This window comes from Oryza glaberrima, chromosome 7 (genome assembly GCF_000147395.1).
Source record: "Oryza glaberrima chromosome 7, OglaRS2, whole genome shotgun sequence".
Taxonomy (NCBI): domain Eukaryota; kingdom Viridiplantae; phylum Streptophyta; class Magnoliopsida; order Poales; family Poaceae; genus Oryza; species Oryza glaberrima.
Window position 1 is genome coordinate 7,296,094 of NC_068332.1, and position 24,516 is coordinate 7,320,609.

Genomic DNA, 24,516 nt, shown 5'->3' on the forward strand with positions numbered 1-24,516 from the left:
TGATGTATCCCGATTTGTAACTTTTTCATTTCTTCTCATGTAACTCACACACAGCAACCCAAATTTGAATGCTTACATCATTTTGATGATAAATCAAAAACAAACAAAAGTGCCAGCCTTGGGCACTTCTTGTCCCAAACAACATCAGGCACAAACACCATGGACATTGAACATAGCAGCATGCAGGTGACGCAAGGGGAGAGGTACATGCACACACCCAAAACATGCATAAACAACAAAGTTGGAGTTCAACATTTATCAGGTACAACTTTGACCTTTTTTCTCTGTACACATAAAATGATTTTTTTGTACTATCATTAATTTATTTTATAGACATAAGTAGTAACAATCAAGGGGGGGAATCAAAATGTCTAGGAAGAATAAAAAGATTAACTAACCAAATTTATATTTGCACAATCATGTTAGATTTTTTTTCTTGTTACTTTTTTTTATTTTTATGTGGATGATTTTTGTTAGCAAACTTCACTGCAAACATGGGGAATCGGAGGCTTGAGGGACAGCACTGTGATGAAAATGAGTACCAAGATGACTTCGCAGAATTCTTATATGAAGAGGAACCATCAGATAACATCGATATGGTTGAACAACGTGTGGTAATAACCTCTGATTTTTTTTACTTGTCTTTTTTTTTTCAAACATCAACCCTTTTTTGTGTATGCTCCTTACTGGACAATTTCTGAACTTCTGATATTTTAACACTGGTATTATAGTATTTTTGTTGCTATCCTTAATCTTATACAAAAAAGGAATAATTCTTTTATATTTATGAGATGGAGGTAGTAGTATAGAAGTAGATATTGGAGGAATAAACTAGTAGCAAAAAGCTGGCACTTTGAAAAATATAATACTATCTTGGGATCCTAAACTTTAAATATAACAGCACAACCTAATAGGTTTGTTGGTTTTTGGAAGGTCAGTCCAAAATTGCAATTTTGATCAGAGCATCATCTTCTCAGTTCAGAGCCACTACCTCTTTGAGTTCACCACTTCCTTTCGAGTTCACATCCTTTCTTCTCAGTTCAGGTGTCCTTTTTCTTTTACTTTTATTTTTCATCCTTGCAGCAACCACAAATAAACAATGAGCAAAGTAGCCCTCAAACACCACTGCACATAAACATTACTTCTGCAAGGACACCTGCTACAAAAAAGGTAATATAAATTGTAAGTACTTCCCTCTCAATTTTTTGCTTAATTTTTTTCAATCAGCATGACATAAAACTATGTCTTATACTCTTAAACATTATTACAATAAATTCTCTTTTTTCCCATTTTTCACTTGTTTTATTTTTTAATGCAGAGTTCACAATCATCACCTAATATAGGTATGAATTCTCCAAGAATAGCACAAATGAGGGAACCAAATCAACATGCTCAAACAGAAGAAAGGCAATATTCAATGACAAGAATCATCGACTCACTAAATGCTTCTGGCAACTGTTCTGGTACCAGACACAATCTTTATCGCCCTAAAAGAATTGTACATCCAAGTAAATACAAGAGCTCACCATATGACAACTACACACGGCACCAAACCATCTCGGCAGCTGAACTCAATCACTACAACAACATACTCAGCATTGGTGAGACGCAACAATATAAAAAGTAAGTGTCACAAAACAACATTATAATGGTTGCTTTTTTACATTTGCTTTTTTTAGATTTTGTAATCATTTCAAGCATTTTTTATTTAAAAAGGAATGGGAGATGGGGTGTTTTTCTGTAGTTTTTACAAACATTGTTCATAACACAGAGTCGAACATGCACAGCTGAAGTGATACATGTCGCACTAATTTCCCACTTTTGCTTTAGATTTTATATTTTGTATGATAATCCTGAAGTGGTAGGAGCAGCTGAATTTTGCATTAACAACCAAATGAAAGTTTATCACTTTTTGTTTAACACAACAAGGCATGCAAAGAAGGTGAAAAATCTATGACATTACAAATTATTTTTGCATTTTTTCATAATATGCATAACAAAGAGCTTGTGCTGACTATTCCAATTTTCTGAAATTAAGTAATCTGAACTTTTTTGTTTTGTACTCTTTCTGCCTTAAGAGTACTAAGCATCACTAAAAGCATTTATCTTCTTTATTTCTGGTACAGTAAATTTGCAGTTCTAATGGACAATGTAAAAGTCACATGGTCATCATTGTCTAAATCTGTATCACCAAGGGGAGTGGTGGATACATATGTCCTCAACGCGTATGCCAAGAAGATTGCCAACGACCAGAATAACAAAGAAAATGAATACATGAATTTTTACTTCTTCCACAGAACTAGTGTATGTGATTTTTTCATACTTTGTATCACATACATTTTTTTCTCATCTCCAGTTGTATCACTTCAAAATTCTCTACCTTTTTTTCCACAGGTTTATTTCTTGAAGAATTGGGAAGGTGCTGGAAAAGAGGAAGACTATGAAAATTGCGCAAGACAAGCGTTTACACTTGCTAGGAACAAGAAACCTCTGCACTACTATGACTTGGTTTGTACATTTTTCTTTTCAAACATAAAATTGATTAGTTTTTTTGTGTGTGTGATTAACATAAAGTGATGCCCCTTTGGTTTTTATGTTATGTAGCTTATTTTTCCCATGCCTGTATGACAATCATTGGTTTGTGTTTACTGTGGACATCAAGGGGCATCACTTTGTCTTCCTGGACTCCATTTATGATGAAAACAGCAAATATCATAAGAAAATTCAAGGGCTACTGGTGAGCTATACAAATTTTGTTCTTTTTTTTCCATACAATTTATTTATAGACGCATCCACTAATTTTTTTTTCTGGTTTTTTTTTCACGCTCCTCTTGTTTATACACAGATACCAGGATTCATTGCAATGTGGGAAGAATTCTCAGATGTGGAGAAAGACTTTAGTAAATTTGATATCCAATAAAAATTTGATATCCAATACCCACAAATTACTCGCCAAAACAATGTGTAACTACCTATCAACCCCAACAAACATCCCTAAATTACATATCATTTTCTTTTTTGTCCAAAACTCCTCCCTTTTTTTCCCATGATTTTTGTTTTTCTTAAATGATTTATTTTTGTTTTTGTCTCATCAAGGCATGATTGCGGAATCTACGCTATGAAGTGTATGGAATGGTGGAACCCAAGGATGCACTTGAAAGATATGATCAGACCAGAATATATCCCAAACATGAGGAAGCAAATTGCAAATGACCTATTGTTCTCAGAATACAATTCACAAGAAGAAGCAAAAATACTAGCTAGAAGCTTCAATCCAACAAAGCATGGAAAATATGCAAGGCAACAGTGAAATAAACTCCTGTTTTTGTTTCTGTACCAACAGATTACACAATCCTGTTTTTTCTGTAAAGCCCATGAGATAGGGCCACACACTACCTGGTAGTAAGAGAGAGAGAGATGTCACATTTTCTGTTTTTTTCAAGCCCATGCAGCTTTGGGATTATGTCAGTCCTCAACCTGTTGAAAAAAAATACTATCTAGTAACATACAGTTTCAGTTTTGTTTTGGTGCACAAATGCAAGATACACTTATATATACAAACACTTTTGTGCTTGCTTGTGTTTTTCTATGTACTACAGCTAAGTTCTAAATTCTAGGACATGTTTAGCAAAATTGTGTGCTATGTATTCTCTTATGTGGAGCTTAATTCCTGTACTAGATATGATAAATCCAATATCATAACACCCAAATATTAAAAAAGGACCTGGATTTTTTTAGGATTTTTCTTTATGTGTTTTACATAATACTGATCGTCTTACTGATGAGAGATATCTGATAAGAGATACTTTTTTCTCCTTTCAACTGTGTGTAGGTCCAATTGTTTTTTTGGGGGGGGGGGTGGGGGGGGTAGGGAGTGGAGGGAGGACAGATATACGTTAAATACAACAGAATACAACAGAAGGGAGTGAAGACAAAATACGGTATGCCATTTTTCACACAAGCAATTCTTTCTTTTTAATAATCAGTTATGCCTGCAAAGCCAACCATGTAACTGTATTTGCACCATCCAAAAAACACACAAACAAAAAGGGGGTAAAGACATAATGTGGAATGCCATTTTTTCTTGATGTTTCTACTCATAAGACATAGGCCAGTCATTTTTTTGCTACCCAAAAAGTTTTATGTCCCTAAAGTTCTCTAGATTTCCTCTCCTACATCACTTCTGTTGCATTTGACTTCTCTTTTTTTGGGGACAAGTCCGAATGTTATGGTCATGGGATCCACAACCACTACATGTCACCGAACCCTTGCTTCTAATCACATCTATCAGCCTCTTTTTTCTTGGCTCACTCTTCTGCCTGCCTTTGCTATTAGAGCATTTTGGATCCAGCAAAACAGAAGTAGAAGCAATCCCAACCATATCTGTTGGTTCAGTTTCAGCAACCGCACCCTTTGTGCTCTCAGCATCAATACCAACACCACTAGGACCCATCAGTATACCAGTTTGAGCACCAACAGAAGCTACACCACAAGTTGTCGCTGCCGCATCCTGAACATGAACAGTAGCCTCATTAGGAGCCGTGTCACTCATTGCCTTCAACCCATCTTCAATCTTGTCACTTTCATTCATCACATATACAAACTTTTCTTTTGTTTTTGATGTATCTGAAGCCAACTTAATCATTTTCTGTGACAAGATGTTGAACCTGAGTAAAGGGTTGCTTTCAAGAACAGCAGCAGACATCAATGTGTTTGGCACAGATAATTCCTGGTTTTTGTCTTTCAGCCTCCATCTTTCAATAAAATATTTCTCAGGTAGTTTTGTTATGTTCAAGTGAATGAGTACTTTGAGCACATAAACACACAAAATACCATCCTTCTTAAATCTTGGACAGATACATTCATATTCTTCAGCTATAGTATCAACAACCACAATATACTTCCTTTTTCTGAAATCCTGCAGTGCATGAATCTCTGATTTGCACACCTCAAAAATAGAATCGCGCACTTTCACGGTCACATCATACTTGGTATAGCTTTGCAAGATACGCTGAAATGCCCAAAATATCTTCCTAGTATACAGTTTTGCAGCTTGCTTCTCAAATTGATATTCTGACCAAGTATCTGGAACAGTATTCCTAGTCAGCGATTCCTGTTCTTTGAAGCACTCATAAATTGTTTCTACAATCCTTTCATACTGTGCTAGGAATGCAAAAACACTATGAGATGAACAAATGTCAGCTTTGTACCTTGAATTTGTCCCCTCACTCCTTGCTGTTGTCTGAATCAAAGGGCACCAATTGCTTTTGAAGTAAACTGGTGCCCATCTTTTTCTAGTGACCCATATAAGCTGAAAATACCTAACATTATATAGATTGTTTCTTCTTATGAAATCTTTCCACAAATATTCAAATTTAGCCTCTGTCTGGGATTTTGTAACAATATCATGGAAATCCTTGTAAACTTCTTCATCCTCTGAATTGAATGTCCTTCCTGTTTTGTCCCTTGTATTTGATAACATATGGAACAGGCAATTCCTATGAACAGTGTCCCAAAAAACTATGGCAATAGCAGCCTTCATTGCCAAGTCTTGATCAGTTATAATAGTAGCAGGAGCCTTGCCACCCATACAATCAAGGAACGTATTGAACAACCACTGAAAAGTCTCACTTGTTTCATCTTGTAGGAATGCATAACCAAATATGCAATTGTCACCATGACTAGTTATCCCTACAAATGGAGCAAAGGGCAAATCATACCTATTTGTCTTGTACGTCGTGTCAAAACTAACTATGTCACCAAACATCTCATAAAATTTTCTGATGTTCCCATCGGACCAAAACAGACTCTTCACAACATTGTTCTCATCAGTTCTGAATCTGAAATAAAATAATGGATCCTCTGATCTTTTCTTCTCACAAAAATCCAAACACTGCATCATGTCATTTTTCCCACTTTCTCTTCTAACAAAATCTCTATAATTGCTCACAGCCTTTTTTGTGTAAGGAACTGCAGACAAGCCACCCCTAACATATGACAAAATAGACATAATCATTCTTGTGTGCACATTGATTTTGTTCAGAGTTCTTATCAAAAGTTTCTCCTGGTCTGTCATATGTTTGTGAGACCTTAGGAATTTTCTTTCTTCTGGTGGAGATAGTGGATGATTGTGTGTCACGACCGGAAATAACCCAACGGGCGTTCCTTACGTGCGTGTGTTATTCCTTGTCCCAGGAGGCAAGGTACACCAAAAGTTGATACAATTCAGAGTTTAACAAGCGGAAGCGTAAATAGTTAATTATTACATGGGCAGCGACGGCCCAGCACACTCAAAGACAACGAAAAACAGCGGAAGACTAAGGCGACGACCACAGGCGCTTGACGGCAGGCACGAGCTAGACACCAAAGCCTTCATCATCCAGGGGCTCCTCTTCTGGGTTTGGGAAAAATTGAGCAAGACTGAGTACAACCACCGTACTCAACAAGACACACCCACAAGTGCAGCATAAATGCAAAGGAGTACAATGGAGTTATAATATAGGGGTTAGGTTTTGCAATAAACAGCATTTAAAAGACCCTTAGTTGCTCAAAGCTATTTTGTAAACACGATTCTAGAGCTGTACAATATTATTAACCAAGGCCGTGAACCCACACGAACCTGCCTTAACCCAAGGCCTACGATGATTCAGACCGAACTGGCAACCCGACTCTGGGTCCCAGCTCGTCCCAAGCCAACCCAGGCCAACCATTCCACATTTTAGTTATTAAGCAGGTTTTAAGAATTTAAAACACTAACTTGGGTACATTGCTAGGCTTGCCCATAACCGAGGGCGCGGCTATTCGAATAGGTTTTACTCTGATCAGAGGTGTACATCTTTACCCACAAGACACGTCTTTCTCACGTGCAACCACGTGCCACATACCACCACGGCATATGGACGGAAGACATGACATAGTTTCCAACCCATCCTAGCCATAGACAAGAGTACCGACCCAACCCACCTACGACCGGAACCCCCGGACAGGCAGGCAGAATTGAGCCCCTAGCAGCAGGACACCAGCCCTGTGCCATGACATCTCGACTACCGGGCCGCAGCTCGTGTAGCCTTCATTTGTCCTAGAGATGTCCATCGACCCCCGACTTCGTCCATCTCCATCCGTGTACTTTTGTTTATAACCAGACTGAGCTACAAACTAAGCCTTACCCATTAGACATGTGGAAGTACGGTAGTGCTTTGCAACAGAGGCCCGAAGACCGGTCCTTGTGTGGCCGAGGTGCTACTAACGAAACCATGCACCCCGAGCCCAGCCTAAAACCATTTTGAGGGTTTTGAATAGAGGGGGAGGTGTGCATCCAATTCCACGATAATCCAACCATTCCAATATGTCCAGGTGATAAGAATATTCCCAAAGTCTAGAGTTATAAAACCACCTAATGTTGCCTAATTAATCAGCGAAGCATCTACCTAAATTCATACTAGTGGAACCATGAATAGAGTGCCCACTAGTTGGGGTTTTGTTTATTCTAGGGTGAACAAGGTAATAATAACAATAACAATAATAATAAGGTCATAACAAAGGTAAATAGGCATGGCTAAATAAAACAGTGATAACGCGGGAATTTAAATAAAGCGATAATGCAATAATTTAAATCAAAGTAATTTCACAAAGTGGGATCCAATATGTTCAAAGAATGATGTGACTTGCCTTGCTCGCTTTCCCAAACGTCGGCTTCAACCTCCACGAAGAGCGGATCTTCCGAAGCTGCAGCGTCTACACGACCAACGGAAAAGAAAAGGGCTTTTACTCTAATAAACTCCATATAACAAGCAGGAACAAAGCACAAAAATGGGTTCTTGACTTCTTAAGGAAAAATTAGAGACTTGAACGGTCCAATTCCGAGTTCAAATGGCCAAGTTATGGCCATTTGAAGTTTATATGCTCTTTAAATGAATATTTACGAATTTCTTCATTTAAAATTTAATTAAAAAGAGATTTATTGCGTCAGCCGGGGGAGAGGGCGCGCGGACCGGGTCCACGGGAGTGGGCCCCACGCGGCAGCCTCACGGTCCACGGTGGACCGGGTGCACCCGGCTTACACCGGCCGGCGCCGTGGGCCCCGCGCGTCAGCCGCACCCGAGGGCGCGGGCGGCTGACGGCCGGGCCCCACGCGGCAGCCGCTAGGCGCGCCCGGAGGCGGCCACGTCGGCGCGGCCGGCGGGAGGCAGCGCCCGCGCCCCGATGGTCGCCGCCGGCGACCACCGGCACGGCGGAGCAGCGGCCGAGAGAGGGGAGGGAAGGGGGAAAGGAGGCGGCAGTCCACGGCTCACCCCGAGGGCGACGGCGACGACGGAAACGGCGACCGGAGCGGAGGAAGGCGGTGGCGCGGCTCGGGTCGACGGGGTCAGCGGCGCTCCGGCGGTCGGCGACCGAAACGGAGAGGTGGACGAGGTCGGCGAGGTTGCGGCGAAGCCGAAGGAGGCGGCGCCGAGGTGGGAGGTGGTCCGGGGCGACGACGGCGGCGGACCGGAGCTCGGCGGCGACGGCGGAGAGAGAGAGCGACGGTGCGAGCTCGATTCCGGTGGAGAGAGAGGGCGGTGAGTGGCGGAAACGGAGGTGGGGAGCTCGGGGAGGGTTTATATAGGGTTGGGAGTGAGAGAGGGCGGCCGGAGGAGGGGGAAATGGGCGCGGAAGACCCGGCCGCCATTAATGGCGCCGGCGAGGTTAGGGGAGGAATTTCCAAACGAATCCGAGGGAGAGAGGGAGGGAAAAATGGGGGGAAAGAGGGAGGGGATCCCGGGGAATAATTCCCCCCTCTTTATTGCGCGCGGGGACGGCGGGATGCGGCGGAATCGGCGGCGGCGGCGGCGCTTGGCGCGGGCGGGGCGGCGGGAGCGGCGGGAGGAAGGGGATGACGGGTGGGCCCCACCCGTCAGCGAGGGTGGCGGGCGGGCCCGCCCGTCAGCTACACGCGCGCGGGGAGGAGGCCGAGTGGGCCGCGGGGAGGAGGAGAGAGGGGGAGGGAGATGGGCCGAATTCGGCCCATTAGAGGGGAGGGGTGATTTTTAGGGTTTTTCTTTTTATAAAACCTTTTTAACTTTGTTTATTTCTTAATAATTATTATTTGTGCTCTGAAAATTCTACTAAAATTTATTTACACATTTTAGGCTTTTAGGAAATATACAAAAATCCTCCAAGCCCTATTTGACTTTTTAACTTTGCACATTTTAATTTTTGAGGGCTTTCACATGCATTTTAATTATTCTAGGCATAATTTAGAGGATGTATTTTAGGGTCAATTTGGGACGCGACAAACCTACCCCCCTTAAACGGAATCTCGACCCCGAGATTCGGAAGAACTGGCGAAGAGATCTGGATGGGCTGCCTTCAGCTCGTCTTCACGCTCCCAAGTAGCTTCTTCCTCGGCATGGTTGCTCCATTGGACCTTGCAAAAACGGATTACCCGATTCCTGGTCCTGCGCTCCATGGTGTCCAGGATTTTCACTGGTCTCTCCACGTAGGTCAAGTCTTCGCGAACTTCAATCTGCTCTGAGTCGGCCTGCTCGGACGGCACTCGAAGACATTTCTTGAGTTGCGACACATGGAACACATCATGCACGTTGCCCAAGGAAGCTGGCAGCTCCAATTGGTAAGCAACTTCTCCGCGTCGAGCAATGATGCGGAAAGGACCCACGAACCGAGGGGCGAGCTTCCCTTTCGCTTGAAACCTGTGTACACCCCGCAACGGCGTTACCCGGAGATACACAAAGTCATCCACTGCGAATTCCAGGTCACGGCGTCGGTTGTCTGCATAACTCTTCTGCCGAGATTGTGCCACCTTTAGGTTTTCCCGAATGGTCCGGACCTTCGCTTCAGCTTCTCTCAAGATATCAGTCCCGAACACTTGGCCTTCCCCAACTTGGTCCCACAATAGTGGCGTCCGGCATTTACGGCCATACAACGCTTCGTACGGTGCCATCTGTATGCTGGCTTGGTAGCTGTTATTATAGGAGAACTCGGCGTAGGGGAGACTCTTATCCCATGTCTTCCCAAAATCTAGGACACATGCGCGAAGCATATCTTCGAGGATCTGGTTCAGACGCTCGGTCTGCCCATCTGTCTGCGGGTGATACGCGGTGCTGAAATTTAATCGGGTTCCCAACTCTTCTTGGAGTTTCTTCCAGAAATGAGAGGTGAACTGGCTTCCCCGATCAGATACAATTTTCTTGGGGACGCCATGCAGACTTACGATCCTAGTGAAGTAGAGTTCAGCTAGTTTGTTCCCTCCATAGGTGGTCTTTACGGGAATGAACCGTGCTACCTTGGTTAGTCGATCCACGACTACCCATATAGAATCATATCCGCCTTGGGTTTTTGGAAGTCCGGTGATAAAATCCATCCCAATTTCATCCCATTTCCATTCTGGCACTTGTAGAGGTTGGAGGAGTCCGGCCGGTCGTTGGTGCTCGGCTTTGACACGCTGGCACACATCACAAAGGGCCACGAACTCTGCAATTTCCCGCTTCATACTAACCCACCAATATTTCTCTTTCAAGTCCAAGTACATCTTCGTGCTGCCAGGATGGATGGAATAGGGACTTTCGTGAGCTTCCTGAAGTATCAACTGCTTAAGTTCCCTGACGTCTGGAACGCATACCCGATTTCCATTCCATAGGGTTCCGTGTTCATCTTCTGTGAAACCAGCGGCTTTACCCTGTTTCATATTCTTGAGGAGCCCATGCATATCCGAATCATTCTTCTGAGCCTCGCGAATTTGATCGAGCAAGGTAGGTTTGGCTTCCAGTGTAGCCAAGAATCCACAACCAACTATGCTTAGGTTCAGGGCTTCCAACTGTTGATTAAGATCCGGTGGAATGCCACGGACGCCAAGAGTGTTGCAATGGCTTTTTCGACTTAGAGCGTCGGCGACTACGTTGGCCTTGCCAGGGTGATAGTGAATTCCCACATCATAATCCTTGATGAGTTCTAACCATCTCCTTTGCCGAAGATTCAGATCCGACTGAGTGAAGATGTATTTCAAACTCTTATGATCAGTATATATTTCACAACGATTCCCAATGAGATAGTGCCGCCAGATCTTTAGAGCATGAACCACAGTGGCCAATTCCAAATCATGGGTAGGGTAGTTGCCTTCATGAGGCCGCAGCTGGCGTGAGGCATAGGCTACCACATGACCTTCCTGCATTAATACGCACCCCAAACCTTGGCGCGAAGCGTCACAGTACACCAGGAAGTCCTTGTGAGTATCCGGTAAGATTAACACTAGCGAGGAAACCAGCTTCTCTTTGAGAGTTTGGAATGCTTTCTCACACTGCGGACTCCACACAAATTTTTCTTCTTTCTTCAACAACTGTGTCATGGGTCGAGCGATTTTGGAGAAGTTCTCGATGAACCTCCGATAGTACCCGGCCAAACCCAAAAAACTGCGGACTTGAGTGACCGTCTTGGGTTGCTTCCAATCAGTGACGGCGGTCACTGTTTCGGGATCCACAGCAACTCCTTTAGCAGATATCACGTGCCCTAAGAACTTGACTTCGGACAACCAGAACTCACACTTGCTAAGCTTGGCATACAATTGATGTTCCCGCAGCTTTCCCAACACCGGACGGAGATGCTGCTGATGGTCTTCCTCTGATTGCGAGTACACCAGGATGTCGTCGATGAAGACCACAACAAACTTATCCAAGTATTCCATGAACACTTTGTTCATTAAGTTCATGAAGAAGGCAGGAGCATTAGTCAGACCGAACGACATCACTGTGAATTCATACAGCCCATATCGCGTGGTGAATGCGGTCTTCGGGATATCTTCTTCACGAATACGCAATTGATGATATCCGGAGCGAAGGTCGATTTTAGAAAAGACGGTGGCACCTTTGAGCTGGTCGAACAGATCATCGATCCGAGGAAGAGGGTACTTGTTTTTGATAGTGACTTCATTGAGAGCTCTGTAGTCAACACACATTCTCTTTGTCTTGTCCTTCTTTTCCACAAAAATCACGGAAGCACCCCAGGGGGAAGTGCTCGGCCGAATATACCCCTTTTCCTGCAGCTCTTCCACTTGCTTCTTGACTTCGGCAAGTTCATTTGCTGCCATACGGTAGGGCCGTTTGTACAGAGGAGTTGTTCCTGGAGCAAGATCTATCCGGAACTCGATCTCCCGCTTGGGCGGCATACCGGGTAGTTCTTCCGGAAACACGTCACCGAATTCACTGGCGATAGGGATTTCTGACAGTCCTATCTGATGAAGTTCTGAACTGCCAACAGAGGTTGGGGGTGCAAAGAACACAACGGGTTGTTCCGGCCCTCGGTATAGAGTGACAGTGCGCCTTGCGCAATCCACTACACCTTGGAATTGAGCCAACCAATTCATCCCAAGGATCACATCCAAGTTCTTGGTGTCCAGAAGAATCAAATCCGAGGGAAAAGGGATTCCCTGGATTTCTATAGGAACGGCCGGGCTGTAATACTTTGCTGTCATGTCCCCTCCAGGGGTGGTGATGAGCAGAGGGTTCCTAAGCCGTTCTACCCCCAGTTGATTTCTTCCCATGAAAGACACAGATATAAACGAGTGGGAAGCTCCAGAGTCGAACAAAATGGTAGCAGGAATGGAATGAATGAGGAACATACCAACAATGACGTCCGGAGTCGTCAGCACATCCTCGGCAGTCACGTGGTTCACACGACCCCGAGCGACGTCCTTACCACCGTTGTTGGGGCGGGGAGGCGCTTGGCCTTGCTGGCGCCGTGGCTTCGGGCATTTGTCCGCAAAGTGCCCGGGCTCGAAGCAGTTGAAGCACAGACGCTGCTGTCCTTGAGCGTCTCTGCGGCCTTGACCAGGCTGCACAGCTGGCGCAGGAGGACGGGGTGCACGGGTCCCTTGCTGACTCTGCTGTTGCTGCGGCTGTGGGACGCGCACCACGAATTGGGGTCGGGGCGCGGAGCGAGGTTGCTGCCGCTGCTGCGAGGAGGATCCCCCTGGATAGGGATTGGTGTAGCGGACCCTTTGGTTAGCCCCCTGTTGATTGCGGAAATTCGCCAGACGGCGCTTGTGCGACTCCAGTTCCTTGTGCTTGGCTTCCAAGCGGATGCTCTTGTCCACCAGACGCTGGAAATCCGGATAATCCCCGGAGACCAGACGCACAGATAGCTCAGGGTCCATTCCTGCCAAGAACTTCTCCTGCTTTTCCTCATCCTCCCGAACATCCTCCGGGGCGTACCGGGCCAGGTTGTTAAACTCATGCAAATACTCCATCACAGAGCGGTTGCCTTGCTTCAACTCCCGGAATTCCCTTTTCTTAAGGGCCATGACTCCGGCGGGCACATGGGTCCTCCGGAAAGCGGCGGTGAAGCGGGCCCAGGTAATAGGCTGCCCCTTGGGCTGCGTAGCCTGGAAGTGGTCCCACCATAGAGATGCGGGCCCCTGCAGCTGGTGGGTGGCAAAGATGACTTTCTCCTCATCGCTGCACTGCACAGTGTCTAACTTCTTCCCCACGGCATGCAACCAATCCAAGGCATCCACGGGGTTATTGGAGCTGGAGAAGGTAGGCGGGCGGATGCGAAGGAACTCGGCGAGCTTAGAATGTTGCGGGGGTGGTGGTGGAGGTGGAGCATTATGCTGTGGTGGATTTTGGATGTGGTGGAGGAAAGCAGCCATCATGTTGGCCTGCTGGGCGAGGATTTGAGTGAGGATGGGGTTGGTGTCTGGTGGTGGTGGTGGTGGCGGGGGAGGAGGTGGAGGTGGGCCGCCTTGGATGTTGGTGTTGCTACCTTCGGGTTGGTTGCCATCACCGGTAGTAGCAGTTCTCCTGGTTGTCACCATCTGAGATACCCCAAAACAAACCAGCCAACAGAGAGAACAGACTATTAAAACTAACCACCCACGACTACCAAAATTATTGAACTTATTACTGATATAAAATGGGTTCATTAAGGTTCAGGTTGCTTAAGCCAATAAAATAAAGACAGGCTCCGACACAGTCATACCACACACCGGTACAACCATGCCCCACACGACTCCAACAGGAAGACAAACGAGAAAAAAACACACACGCAAGCCTACTAACTGCTCGTCTACTTCTGCGACGGGCCAGGGCGGAAGGTGAGCAGCAGCGCATCCTCCGTGCTACCAACGCCGGAGGCTTCCCCCTCCTGAGGAACCACTGGCGCGGGCTCGGCACGAGGGGTCTCCACGAAGCAGGTCCACGCCAGGGACTGACGAACAAGCTCAGGCCTGGAGGTGCTCTTGCGGGCGGTGATCTTCTGGCTGCGGCAGACGCGGCGGCGCTTGGGACGGCAGACCTCTCCCTGGGCGACCTTGAGCTGACACAGCTGCGCCTCCAGCGCGTCTAGGTCCTTCTTCAACTGCAGATTCTCCTGACGCAGCTCCAGGATCTTCAGGTTGTTCTCGACCATCCCACGGCGCACCATATGATGGAAGTCGATACGGGCCGCGTCGTACGCCTCCACCATGCGCGCCAGGTGCATGATGGTAGCGTCATCCTCCGAGCTAGCATCTCGGAAGGTGGCGTAGTCGCGGGCTCCTCCGCGACGAGGGTGGTAGCGGTAGGGCGAGTGCTGCAACTCGTCCGGGTAGCGCTGGTGAAGAGTGCCGATGGCGAGGAGTGCGGCGTTCTGGCAAGCGGCGGAGAAGGAATCTCCACCCGCGGTGACTGCCAACGAAGTCCTCTCGGGAGAGCCAGTGAGGATCACTGCAGTGACCTCCCAAGCAGCATGCGGCTCGGCATCGTCACCCTCCTGCTCCGGGAGCTGCTTGCCCTGGTAGTCCACTCCATGCGGATATCCCAGGACAACGCACATGCCCCGCAGCTCCAGAACAAAGCCGGTCAGGTCCAGACCACGACGGTTGATGCTGCCGGCCATCTACAAGCAAGGACAAAAGAGATAAAAAATATTTTAGAGATCAGCTTTTGATGATAAATGAAGCAGCAAGACAGAGAGAGACTAAAGGATTTTCACAAATAAGAGAGGATTTTTATTTCGAAAATATTGCTAAGGCTTGGGATCTAAGGCTCGTCCTAGGGTCAAGGTGGCTCTGATACCAACTTGTCACGACCGGAAATAACCCAACGGGCGTTCCTTACGTGCGTGTGTTATTCCTTGTCCCAGGAGGCAAGGTACACCAAAAGTTGATACAATTCAGAGTTTAACAAGCGGAAGCGTAAATAGTTAATTATTACATGGGCAGCGACGGCCCAGCACACTCAAAGACAACGAAAAACAGCGGAAGACTAAGGCGACGACCACAGGCGCTTGACAGCAGGCACGAGCTAGACACCAAAGCCTTCATCATCCAGGGGCTCCTCTTCTGGGTTTGGGAAAAATTGAGCAAGACTGAGTACAACCACCGTACTCAACAAGACACACCCACAAGTGCAGCATAAATGCAAAGGAGTACAATGGAGTTATAATATAGGGGTTAGGTTTTGCAATAAACAGCATTTAAAAGACCCTTAGTTGCTCAAAGCTATTTTGTAAACACGATTCTAGAGCTGTACAATATTATTAACCAAGGCCGTGAACCCACACGAACCTGCCTTAACCCAAGGCCTACGATGATTCAGACCGAACTGGCAACCCGACCCTGGGTCCCAGCTCGTCCCAAGCCAACCCAGGCCAACCATTCCACATTTTAGTTATTAAGCAGGTTTTAAGAATTTAAAACACTAACTTGGGTACATTGCTAGGCTTGCCCATAACCGAGGGCGCGGCTATTCGAATAGGTTTTACTCTGATCAGAGGTGTACATCTTTACCCACAAGACACGTCTTTCTCACGTGCAACCACGTGCCACATACCACCACGGCATATGGACGGAAGACATGACATAGTTTCCAACCCATCCTAGCCATAGACAAGAGTACCGACCCAACCCACCTACGGCCGGAACCCCCGGACAGGCAGGCAGAATTGAGCCCCTAGCAGCAGGACACCAGCCCTGTGCCATGACATCTCGACTACCGGGCCGCAGCTCGTGTAGCCTTCATTTGTCCTAGAGATGTCCATCGACCCCCGACTTCGTCCATCTCCATCCGTGTACTTTTGTTTATAACCAGACTGAGCTACAAACTAAGCCTTACCCATTAGACATGTGGAAGTACGGTAGTGCTTTGCAACAGAGGCCCGAAGACCGGTCCTTGTGTGGCCGAGGTGCTACTAACGAAACCATGCACCCCGAGCCCAGCCTAAAACCATTTTGAGGGTTTTGAATAGAGGGGGAGGTGTGCATCCAATTCCACGATAATCCAACCATTCCAATATGTCCAGGTGATAAGAATATTCCCAAAGTCTAGAGTTATAAAACCACCTAATGTTGCCTAATTAATCAGCGAAGCATCTACCTAAATTCATACTAGTGGAACCATGAATAGAGTGCCCACTAGTTGGGGTTTTGTTTATTCTAGGGTGAACAAGGTAATAATAACAATAACAATAATAATAAGGTCATAACAAAGGTAAATAGGCATGGCTAAATAAAACAGTGATAACGCGGGAATTTAAATAAAGCGATAATGCAATAATTTAAATCAAAGTAATTTCACAAAGTGGGATCCAATATGTTCAAAGAATGATGTGACTTGCCTTGCTCGCTTTCCCAAACGTCGGCTTCAACCTCCACGAAGAGCGGATCTTCCGAAGCTGCAGCGTCTACACGACCAACGGAAAAGAAAAGGGCTTTTACTCTAATAAACTCCATATAACAAGCAGGAACAAAGCACAAAAATGGGTTCTTGACTTCTTAAGGAAAAATTAGAGACTTGAACGGTCCAATTCCGAGTTCAAATGGCCAAGTTATGGCCATTTGAAGTTTATATGCTCTTTAAATGAATATTTACGAATTTCTTCATTTAAAATTTAATTAAAAAGAGATTTATTGCGTCAGCCGGGGGAGAGGGCGCGCGGACCGGGTCCACGGGAGTGGGCCCCACGCGGCAGCCTCACGGTCCACGGTGGACCGGGTGCACCCGGCTTACACCGGCCGGCGCCGTGGGCCCCGCGCGTCAGCCGCACCCGAGGGCGCGGGCGGCTGACGGCCGGGCCCCACGCGGCAGCCGCTAGGCGCGCCCGGAGGCGGCCACGTCGGCGCGGCCGGCGGGAGGCAGCGCCCGCGCCCCGATGGTCGCCGCCGGCGACCACCGGCACGGCGGAGCAGCGGCCGAGAGAGGGGAGGGAAGGGGGAAAGGAGGCGGCAGTCCACGGCTCACCCCGAGGGCGACGGCGACGACGGAAACGGCGACCGGAGCGGAGGAAGGCGGTGGCGCGGCTCGGGTCGACGGGGTCAGCGGCGCTCCGGCGGTCGGCGACCGAAACGGAGAGGTGGACGAGGTCGGCGAGGTTGCGGCGAAGCCGAAGGAGGCGGCGCCGAGGTGGGAGGTGGTCCGGGGCGACGACGGCGGCGGACTGGAGCTCGGCGGCGACGGCGGAGAGAGAGAGCGACGGTGCGAGCTCGATTCCGGTGGAGAGAGAGGGCGGTGAGTGGCGGAAACGGAGGTGGGGAGCTCGGGGAGGGTTTATATAGGGTTGGGAGTGAGAGAGGGCGGCCGGAGGAGGGGGAAATGGGCGCGGAAGACCCGGCCGCCATTAATGGCGCCGGCGAGGTTAGGGGAGGAATTTCCAAACGAATCCGAGGGAGAGAGGGAGGGAAAAATGGGGGGAAAGAGGGAGGGGATCCCGGGGAATAATTCCCCCCTCTTTATTGCGCGCGGGGACGGCGGGATGCGGCGGAATCGGCGGCGGCGGCGGCGCTTGGCGCGGGCGGGGCGGCGGGAGCGGCGGGAGGAAGGGGATGACGGGTGGGCCCCACCCGTCAGCGAGGGTGGCGGGCGGGCCCGCCCGTCAGCTACACGCGCGCGGGGAGGAGGCCGAGTGGGCCGCGGGGAGGAGGAGAGAGGGGGAGGGAGATGGGCCGAATTCGGCCCATTAGAGGGGAGGGGTGATTTTTAGGGTTTTTCTTTTTATAAAACCTTTTTAACTTTGTTTATTTCTTAATAATTATTATTTGTGCTCTGAAAATTCTACTAAAATTTATTTACACATTTTAGGCTTTTAGGAAATATACAAAAATCCTCCAAGCCCTATTTGACTTTTTAACTTTGCACATTTTAATTTTTGAGGGCTTTCACATGCATTTTAATTATTCTAGGCATAATTTAGAGGATGTATTTTAGGGTCAATTTGGGACGCGACATTGTGCTCTAGATTAAGCCTTGTAATGTACCAAAACCCCTCTTCAATGTTATCACCATCTCAGCTTTGCAATTTGTGTAAACCACTTTGTTCTGTTTTCTTTTTTTTACTAATGGATTTGTTGTGTTTGTTTGCAGACAATTCTCAACTTCATCAACCTCAGGCAGGCCCTTCTCCTTTGGATCACTAGGTTTCCTCCACCTGTTGCATTTGAACGTGTGTCTTGTCACAACATCGGTTTTTCTGCTATGGTAATTGCTAGCTTTGCATGTAGAGAAACCAACCATATAAGCATAACCATTGTAGAAGTCAAAAGCTTCATTCTCATCAGCAAAAACTTTGTTGATTGACGGCACATGTGCACTGTTAGCTTCCTGACCACCTCTCTAAACAGCTGCTACACTTTCATTCTCTAGAAATATGTTTATATCTTCCTCACTAAAATTTTGATCTGGATTTTCTGCACTTTTATCTTGTTCTATTTCCTCAACTTGCTGAAATGTAACTATTGCATGATCAGACAATAAATCCTCTTCTGTTGCTTGCTCAAAGTGCTGGTCAAAACAGGCATCAGCCTCAATAGTTTGAGTCTGCATTTCATTATAAATCACTTCTACAGATGATGCTCTCAATTGTACTGTTGACCTGCACATCTCAGCTTGATTATCAACATCAGCGCTTGATTTCTGCATTTCATCATATAGCATGTCCAGTGATGCCACAGGAGGATGCACAGCTACACTTTGTGGCAAAGAGTTGCACATCTGAGAGGTGTCTGTTTGTGCATTTTGCAGGTCATTTTGTTGATAACCATTGTGAGGATCAAAACCCCAAAAGGTGTTGTCATACTCAAATCTATTGGATGTCAAATATAGAGCACTCTGCAATGGTAAGAAAAAAAATTCTAATAAAGAGAACTTTTTTATAATTCTATTTTGATTTGAACTTTTAACCAGATTAGCTATATCCACACCAATCATGAATATGTTTTTAATCAAATAATGGGATGGCACAGCACAAATCAAATAAACAAAAGGGAACACACCTCTGATTCAATAGGAGATTGCAATAGCTGCATGAAACTGCCATAAGTGTTTTGGAGCAGGGGAAGACCACCCTGTTTTGCAAAAAACAGATAGTGTGGGGTTATGACTGTGCACATAAAGTTTTAGTTAAATATTTCATTTAATATGTGTTTTATTTTCTACTCACTGCCACCTGAGCACCAGGAAGAATTGCATTAGGTGAGACAGAGACTTGCTGGATTAAATTTGTATAGGTGATGCCTCCCTCCTGTGATAATCTGAATAACATCCCGTAGTCTTCATTTGATTCTGTCTTTGTGCCCTGCACATTTGGATAGATGACAAAAATGGCATTAAATCCTTTCTGTACAATGTAATGGCATTGCATGAACTGAGAGATCCCATAATTCAAAGAATGACCACAAGAGAACAACTACTTGAACCAGAGCAGTTTTAACAGTTAGTGAATCAAGATATTTCTGAGTTGTGCACTATTTAGAAATTCAGTCACCCTGTTGTGCATAAGGAAAAGCAGATACTCTGCACAAGATTTGCTATAGTTGAGTGCAGTTTTTTTGCAGTATTGCATTACAACCACATGAAAAAATAGACCAGATTAGTGTTGTGTTGCTTATGAGTTTTTATATAATAAAGTTTTGTGCAGGGAAGCAGCAGAAAACGCAGGGATAGTGGAAAGGGAAGAAAAGCAAAAAAAAAAGAGAGGAAGAAGAGGTTAAACTAGTGAGGGGGAACACAGAACAAAAAAAACCTCCATCAAGTAAATTTCCCCCAAGTTCTTCCTGTTTTTTCCTCAACACACGTTGTTCTTCAGAGGAAGGGGGTGGTGGAAAGGGAAGAAAAGCAAAAAAAAAAATCAAAAGATGGGAGGAAGAGGTGAAAAGGAGGGAGGTGGGAACAGAGAGCAAAGAGAAAAACCTCCATTAAGTAAAAATTTCTCGGGTTCTTCCTGTCCCCCCAGCACACGTTCTTTCTCCTTCTTCGTGTTCTTTCTCTCCTTTCTCCTTTTTACTTTTCCAATCTGAGTTTTGATCTCTCCTCTCGTTTTTCTTTTGGATCTGAGTTTTGATCTGAGTTTCTATCTTGGAGCACAAGACATTTTTTAAGGGACTCAGGGAGTGGACCATTTTTGTGACAGAACCCAATTCGGAGCTAAAAAGCCCAAAACGGGTATCATGTGAGAGCCCATTTGTTTTGTTGAAAAAAGCCCAAATCACAGCTAAAAAACTGAAAATCCAGACTCACTAAACTACAGCCAAAAAAGACTCGGGCCCACACCTTCGCTGGCCCATAACATAGCCCAAAAAATTGGGGCCCAAATATTGGGCTTTTGTTAGTTTTTTGGACCCAAAAGTGTGTTTTAACCAACTTTGGGCTTTGGGCTTTTTGTTAGTTTTTGGGCCCAAACATCTGCACCAGGTTGTGATTTTTTTTGCACGTCACATTTTGATTTTTTGAGCTTTACCGTTAGATACATATCTAATGGTGCACAAAGTTGACTGATCAAATACAAAAATTGCAATCGACTGCAGAATAGGCGGTCCCAATTAGCAAACACAAAGGATTAATGAACAACTAGGCCGGCTTGTGCGGTTGTGCCCGAGTGTGGAATGGCAGACGCTGCCCAGGAATAACGGAGATGGGATCGATGGCCCATATACAAAACAAGGATGGATCCATCCAACGGTGTCGTGCAGCTGATCACCAACGTACGTAACCCTAGAGCGTCGGCAAAGGCAATGTGGCGGCCGATTCTTCTCCAGCCTCGCCGCACTCCCATCTCCCATCTCCGGCGTCGTGGCCACGACGCGACCGACGACGACAAGGCGGTTCTTCCCCTCCGCCGCCTGATTGGCTCACGGGGCTACGCCTCCTCCTCCGATGCCACCAACGCCGCCGCCGCTGCCGCCGCCAACATCGCGGCTCCTCGAGCTGACAGCAGGAGGCGGCGGCGTCCACCGGCGGCAAAGGCGAAGGCGAAGCAGCATCTGTACGTCGTGCTGAATGACCGGAAGGACGCGTGCGAGATCCACAAGCTGGACATCGACGGCGGCGGCGGTGGCCGCCTGATGATGAACGCCGGCGACATGGCTTCGCTGAAGACCCTCCGGCGGCTCCCCGAGCCGCCGCTCCTCCGGCTGCAGAGCCCCACAGTCCACCCATGCTCCAAGTTCACCACCGTCGGCAGCAGCATCGTCAACATGGGCGAGTATTTCAGCGATCATTATTGCGGCGATTGGTTTCGCGAGGCCAGGGGGAACACCCTTGTCTACGACACCAAGACGGCGGCGCTCACCGTCGTGCGCCACCTCCCGGAAGGCCTTCTTGGTGTCTACGACTTCGTGGCCGCCATTGCCGTCGGCGCCAACAGGCTGTACGTGCTCGACGAGGGCACCATGGACGATTACCGTGGCAGAATCGTTGGAGGCATGCACTGCTTTAGATTGACCGACGACGACGACGACGGTTCGAGGAAGAAGAAAGAGCGGTGGTCATGGTGGCAGCCGGACGAATCCACGCGCATCTCGTGGAGCGACCACCCGTCCCGTCTCCCGTTCGACACCATCACCGGCCAAATCGAGGCGTACGCCGTCCACCCGAAAGGACGGACCTTCTTCGTGTCCGTGCGGCAAGTGGACGACGAGGGTACCTTCTCCTACAGCGTCGAGAGCGGCAAGTGGACGCGCCGCGGGGACTGGATGCTGCCGTTCGTCGGCCACGGCCACTACGACGGCGAGCTCGGCTCGTGGGTCGGCCTCCATCATAGCGACGACGACGGGCGCCTCTCCGCCTGCCGCGTCGTGTCCGCCAGACAGCGCCGCGCGCTGCCGGAGGTGAAGGTCAGCAAGGAGAAGGTGTTCGTCCAGGTCCCCGGCTGGGCGCGCGTCCAGGCCGAGCTGGTGTACATGGGTGGGCGCAGCGAGTACTGCCTCGTTGAGTGGCTGGAGACCGAGGGTAGTAGCGACGAGGAGAAGTGCGACGAGTGCGTGCTCCGGCTGACCAAGATGCGCGTCGTGTACGACGGCGACGGCGAGCTCACCGTCGCCGCTCACCGGCTCTCTGGCTGCTACAAGGTCTCAAGGTCTGAGAAGTACCGTCGTCATATGGCAGCGTTCTGGATGTAACATGCATACGCACAATTACTCCATCAATTCTAAAATAAACAAAGCTAATACGAAATATGTCATATCCCGTACTTTATTTTGGGACGGAGGAAAGACCTAAGTTAAGACAGTCCATTAAGCTTTACTTCATTGTACTCTGCCTTTCTCTCAATGTTCTTGCCTGTTAAATGAGGCCATTTACTACTATAGATACTGGTACTATAGGTACCGAAAATGCACAAAAAAAAGCACCTATAAACCCTTTTCCACCTCTGTAGTCTGAAAAACAAAAAAAACCAGCACCACTAAACAACTATAGGTGTCGGTTTTTCAAAAACCGACTCCCACGGAAACCAAGCCGAGCAGGCAGCCGGATTTTCTCATTAGCGCGGGGGGATCCTTATCCATCCCATCTCTCTCTCGGCCCCTCATCCTCACATTCCCTCTCCTCCCCCCTCGACTAAGATGACGGTGGGCGGAGCCGCATCCGGCGTATGGCGGCCTGGGATCCGGCGGCAGCAGTGGTTTCCGTGGTGGATCCGACGTCAGCGGCAGCCGTTCCCATGGTGGATCCGATGTCGGCTGCGTCGGCGGTGAGCGGGGCAGTGTTGGCAGCCATTCTCACGGTGGAGACGGTGTCCTTATCCACACTCGTCACCATCTCGACCAAAGTCTCCTCCCTTTCCATCCAAATCGAAATCCAAGCCCTAGCCCTTTCAAATTGAAATCCCATGTAGGCACCAAGGCCGGCTGCTCTGCGGGTGCCGGTTGCCAAATCCGACACCCATGTGGGGTTGGCAACCGGTACCTAAAGTTGGTTATGTAGTATTGAGTTTAGTCGGTTGCTCTATTAATAAATTGATTAATATAATATTGTTCATAGATTGCATATATATACTTTATATATAGTTGATACCCATAAGTAATTGTTAGAAGCTAAAGCTCAAAATACAAGTATGCTATCTCATTACCAACTAGCAATTAGCATCTTAAATTTCATACAAGACACATCATCTTATCTCCATATATATCATTTTTCATAACATTTTAACATCATCATTTGTTCAATATTTCACATATATACATTCATCAATTCCACAGCAAAGCCGGGGTATCACTTAGTATATCTATATCTCTACCTACTTAAAAAAATATGTAATTATTCTAGAATTTTTTCGTCCGTCCTGCTCCATCAGTGCACCTCGTCCCATCCTACGCGCAGTGTGCCTCTAGCCCTGCCTAGGCTAAACCCTAGCATCGCTGCCATATCGATCTACCTCCATGTGCATTTCCTCCAAAAGATTGTAAAAATCGATTGCCTACTCCTTCCTTAAAATTTACCCTGCGATTTCCCTTTCAATTCGGTTTTAATTCGTCATATTTATTTGATTTCGACGATAGCCGACAATGCTTCCCTCAGCCGTTTTTATCCTGAATTTTGCGTATTCGCTTTGATTTTGGGAAAAAAAGAAGCAAAGAGTATATCGAGTGGATAAAAACCCTCAATCAATTTTGAAAGATCGAGAAAGATTCAACCGGATTTGGGGGAAGATCGGCTACAACATCCTACGGGCATGGGACAGGACTGTCTTCCGGAGGTTGAAGACGCTAGTAGGCTGTGCTAGTTGGGCTTTCGGAGGTTGAAGACGCTAGTAGGCTGTGCTAGCTGGGCATATGACTCCATTTATGGGCTGGGCCAAAGAAAGCCAGATCACGCGAAGGGAGATAGCGGGTTGGGCTGGGGCTAAAAAAGGAAGGAAAAAAAGGGATTTTGGCTCAAAACCAAGCATTGTTATTATTATTATTTTTGACTAACTACCAAGCATTGTTATTAACTTTTTCAATTATAAAGCGATACTAATGTTTCAATTTATTACTCACCTCCTAATAGTTGTTGCACCACTGGAAAATTACCTGTTGCAATGCATATGTATTTTTTAGTGGTATATATAAATATATAATAATTCGAGCACATTGTCCCGGAGGATTAAGGCTGAAACACAAACAATCTGTCCCAATATAACAATCGATCCATGTGCTAACTCCAGCCGTCCACCAAAATTGAACCTACATATCTGTTCTCCTCTTCTATCTAGTGGTTGTTGAAATTTCCCTAAAACGGGAATTTTAATTTACACAACTGTTAATATATCGGATAACGCATATAAGGATGGTAAGAA

At 46.9% G+C, this 24,516-nt stretch overlaps 1 protein-coding gene across 1 annotated transcript; it reads right to left on the reverse strand.

The window, feature by feature from the left end:
- Positions 1-4,177: 4,177 nt before the first annotated feature.
- Positions 4,178-6,010, reverse strand: LOC127779362 (protein FAR1-RELATED SEQUENCE 5-like). Its single transcript, XM_052306093.1, has one exon. The coding sequence runs from the start codon at positions 6,008-6,010 to the stop codon at positions 4,178-4,180; it is 1,833 nt and encodes a 610-aa protein (XP_052162053.1).
- Between the last annotated feature and the right edge of the window lie 18,506 nt (positions 6,011-24,516).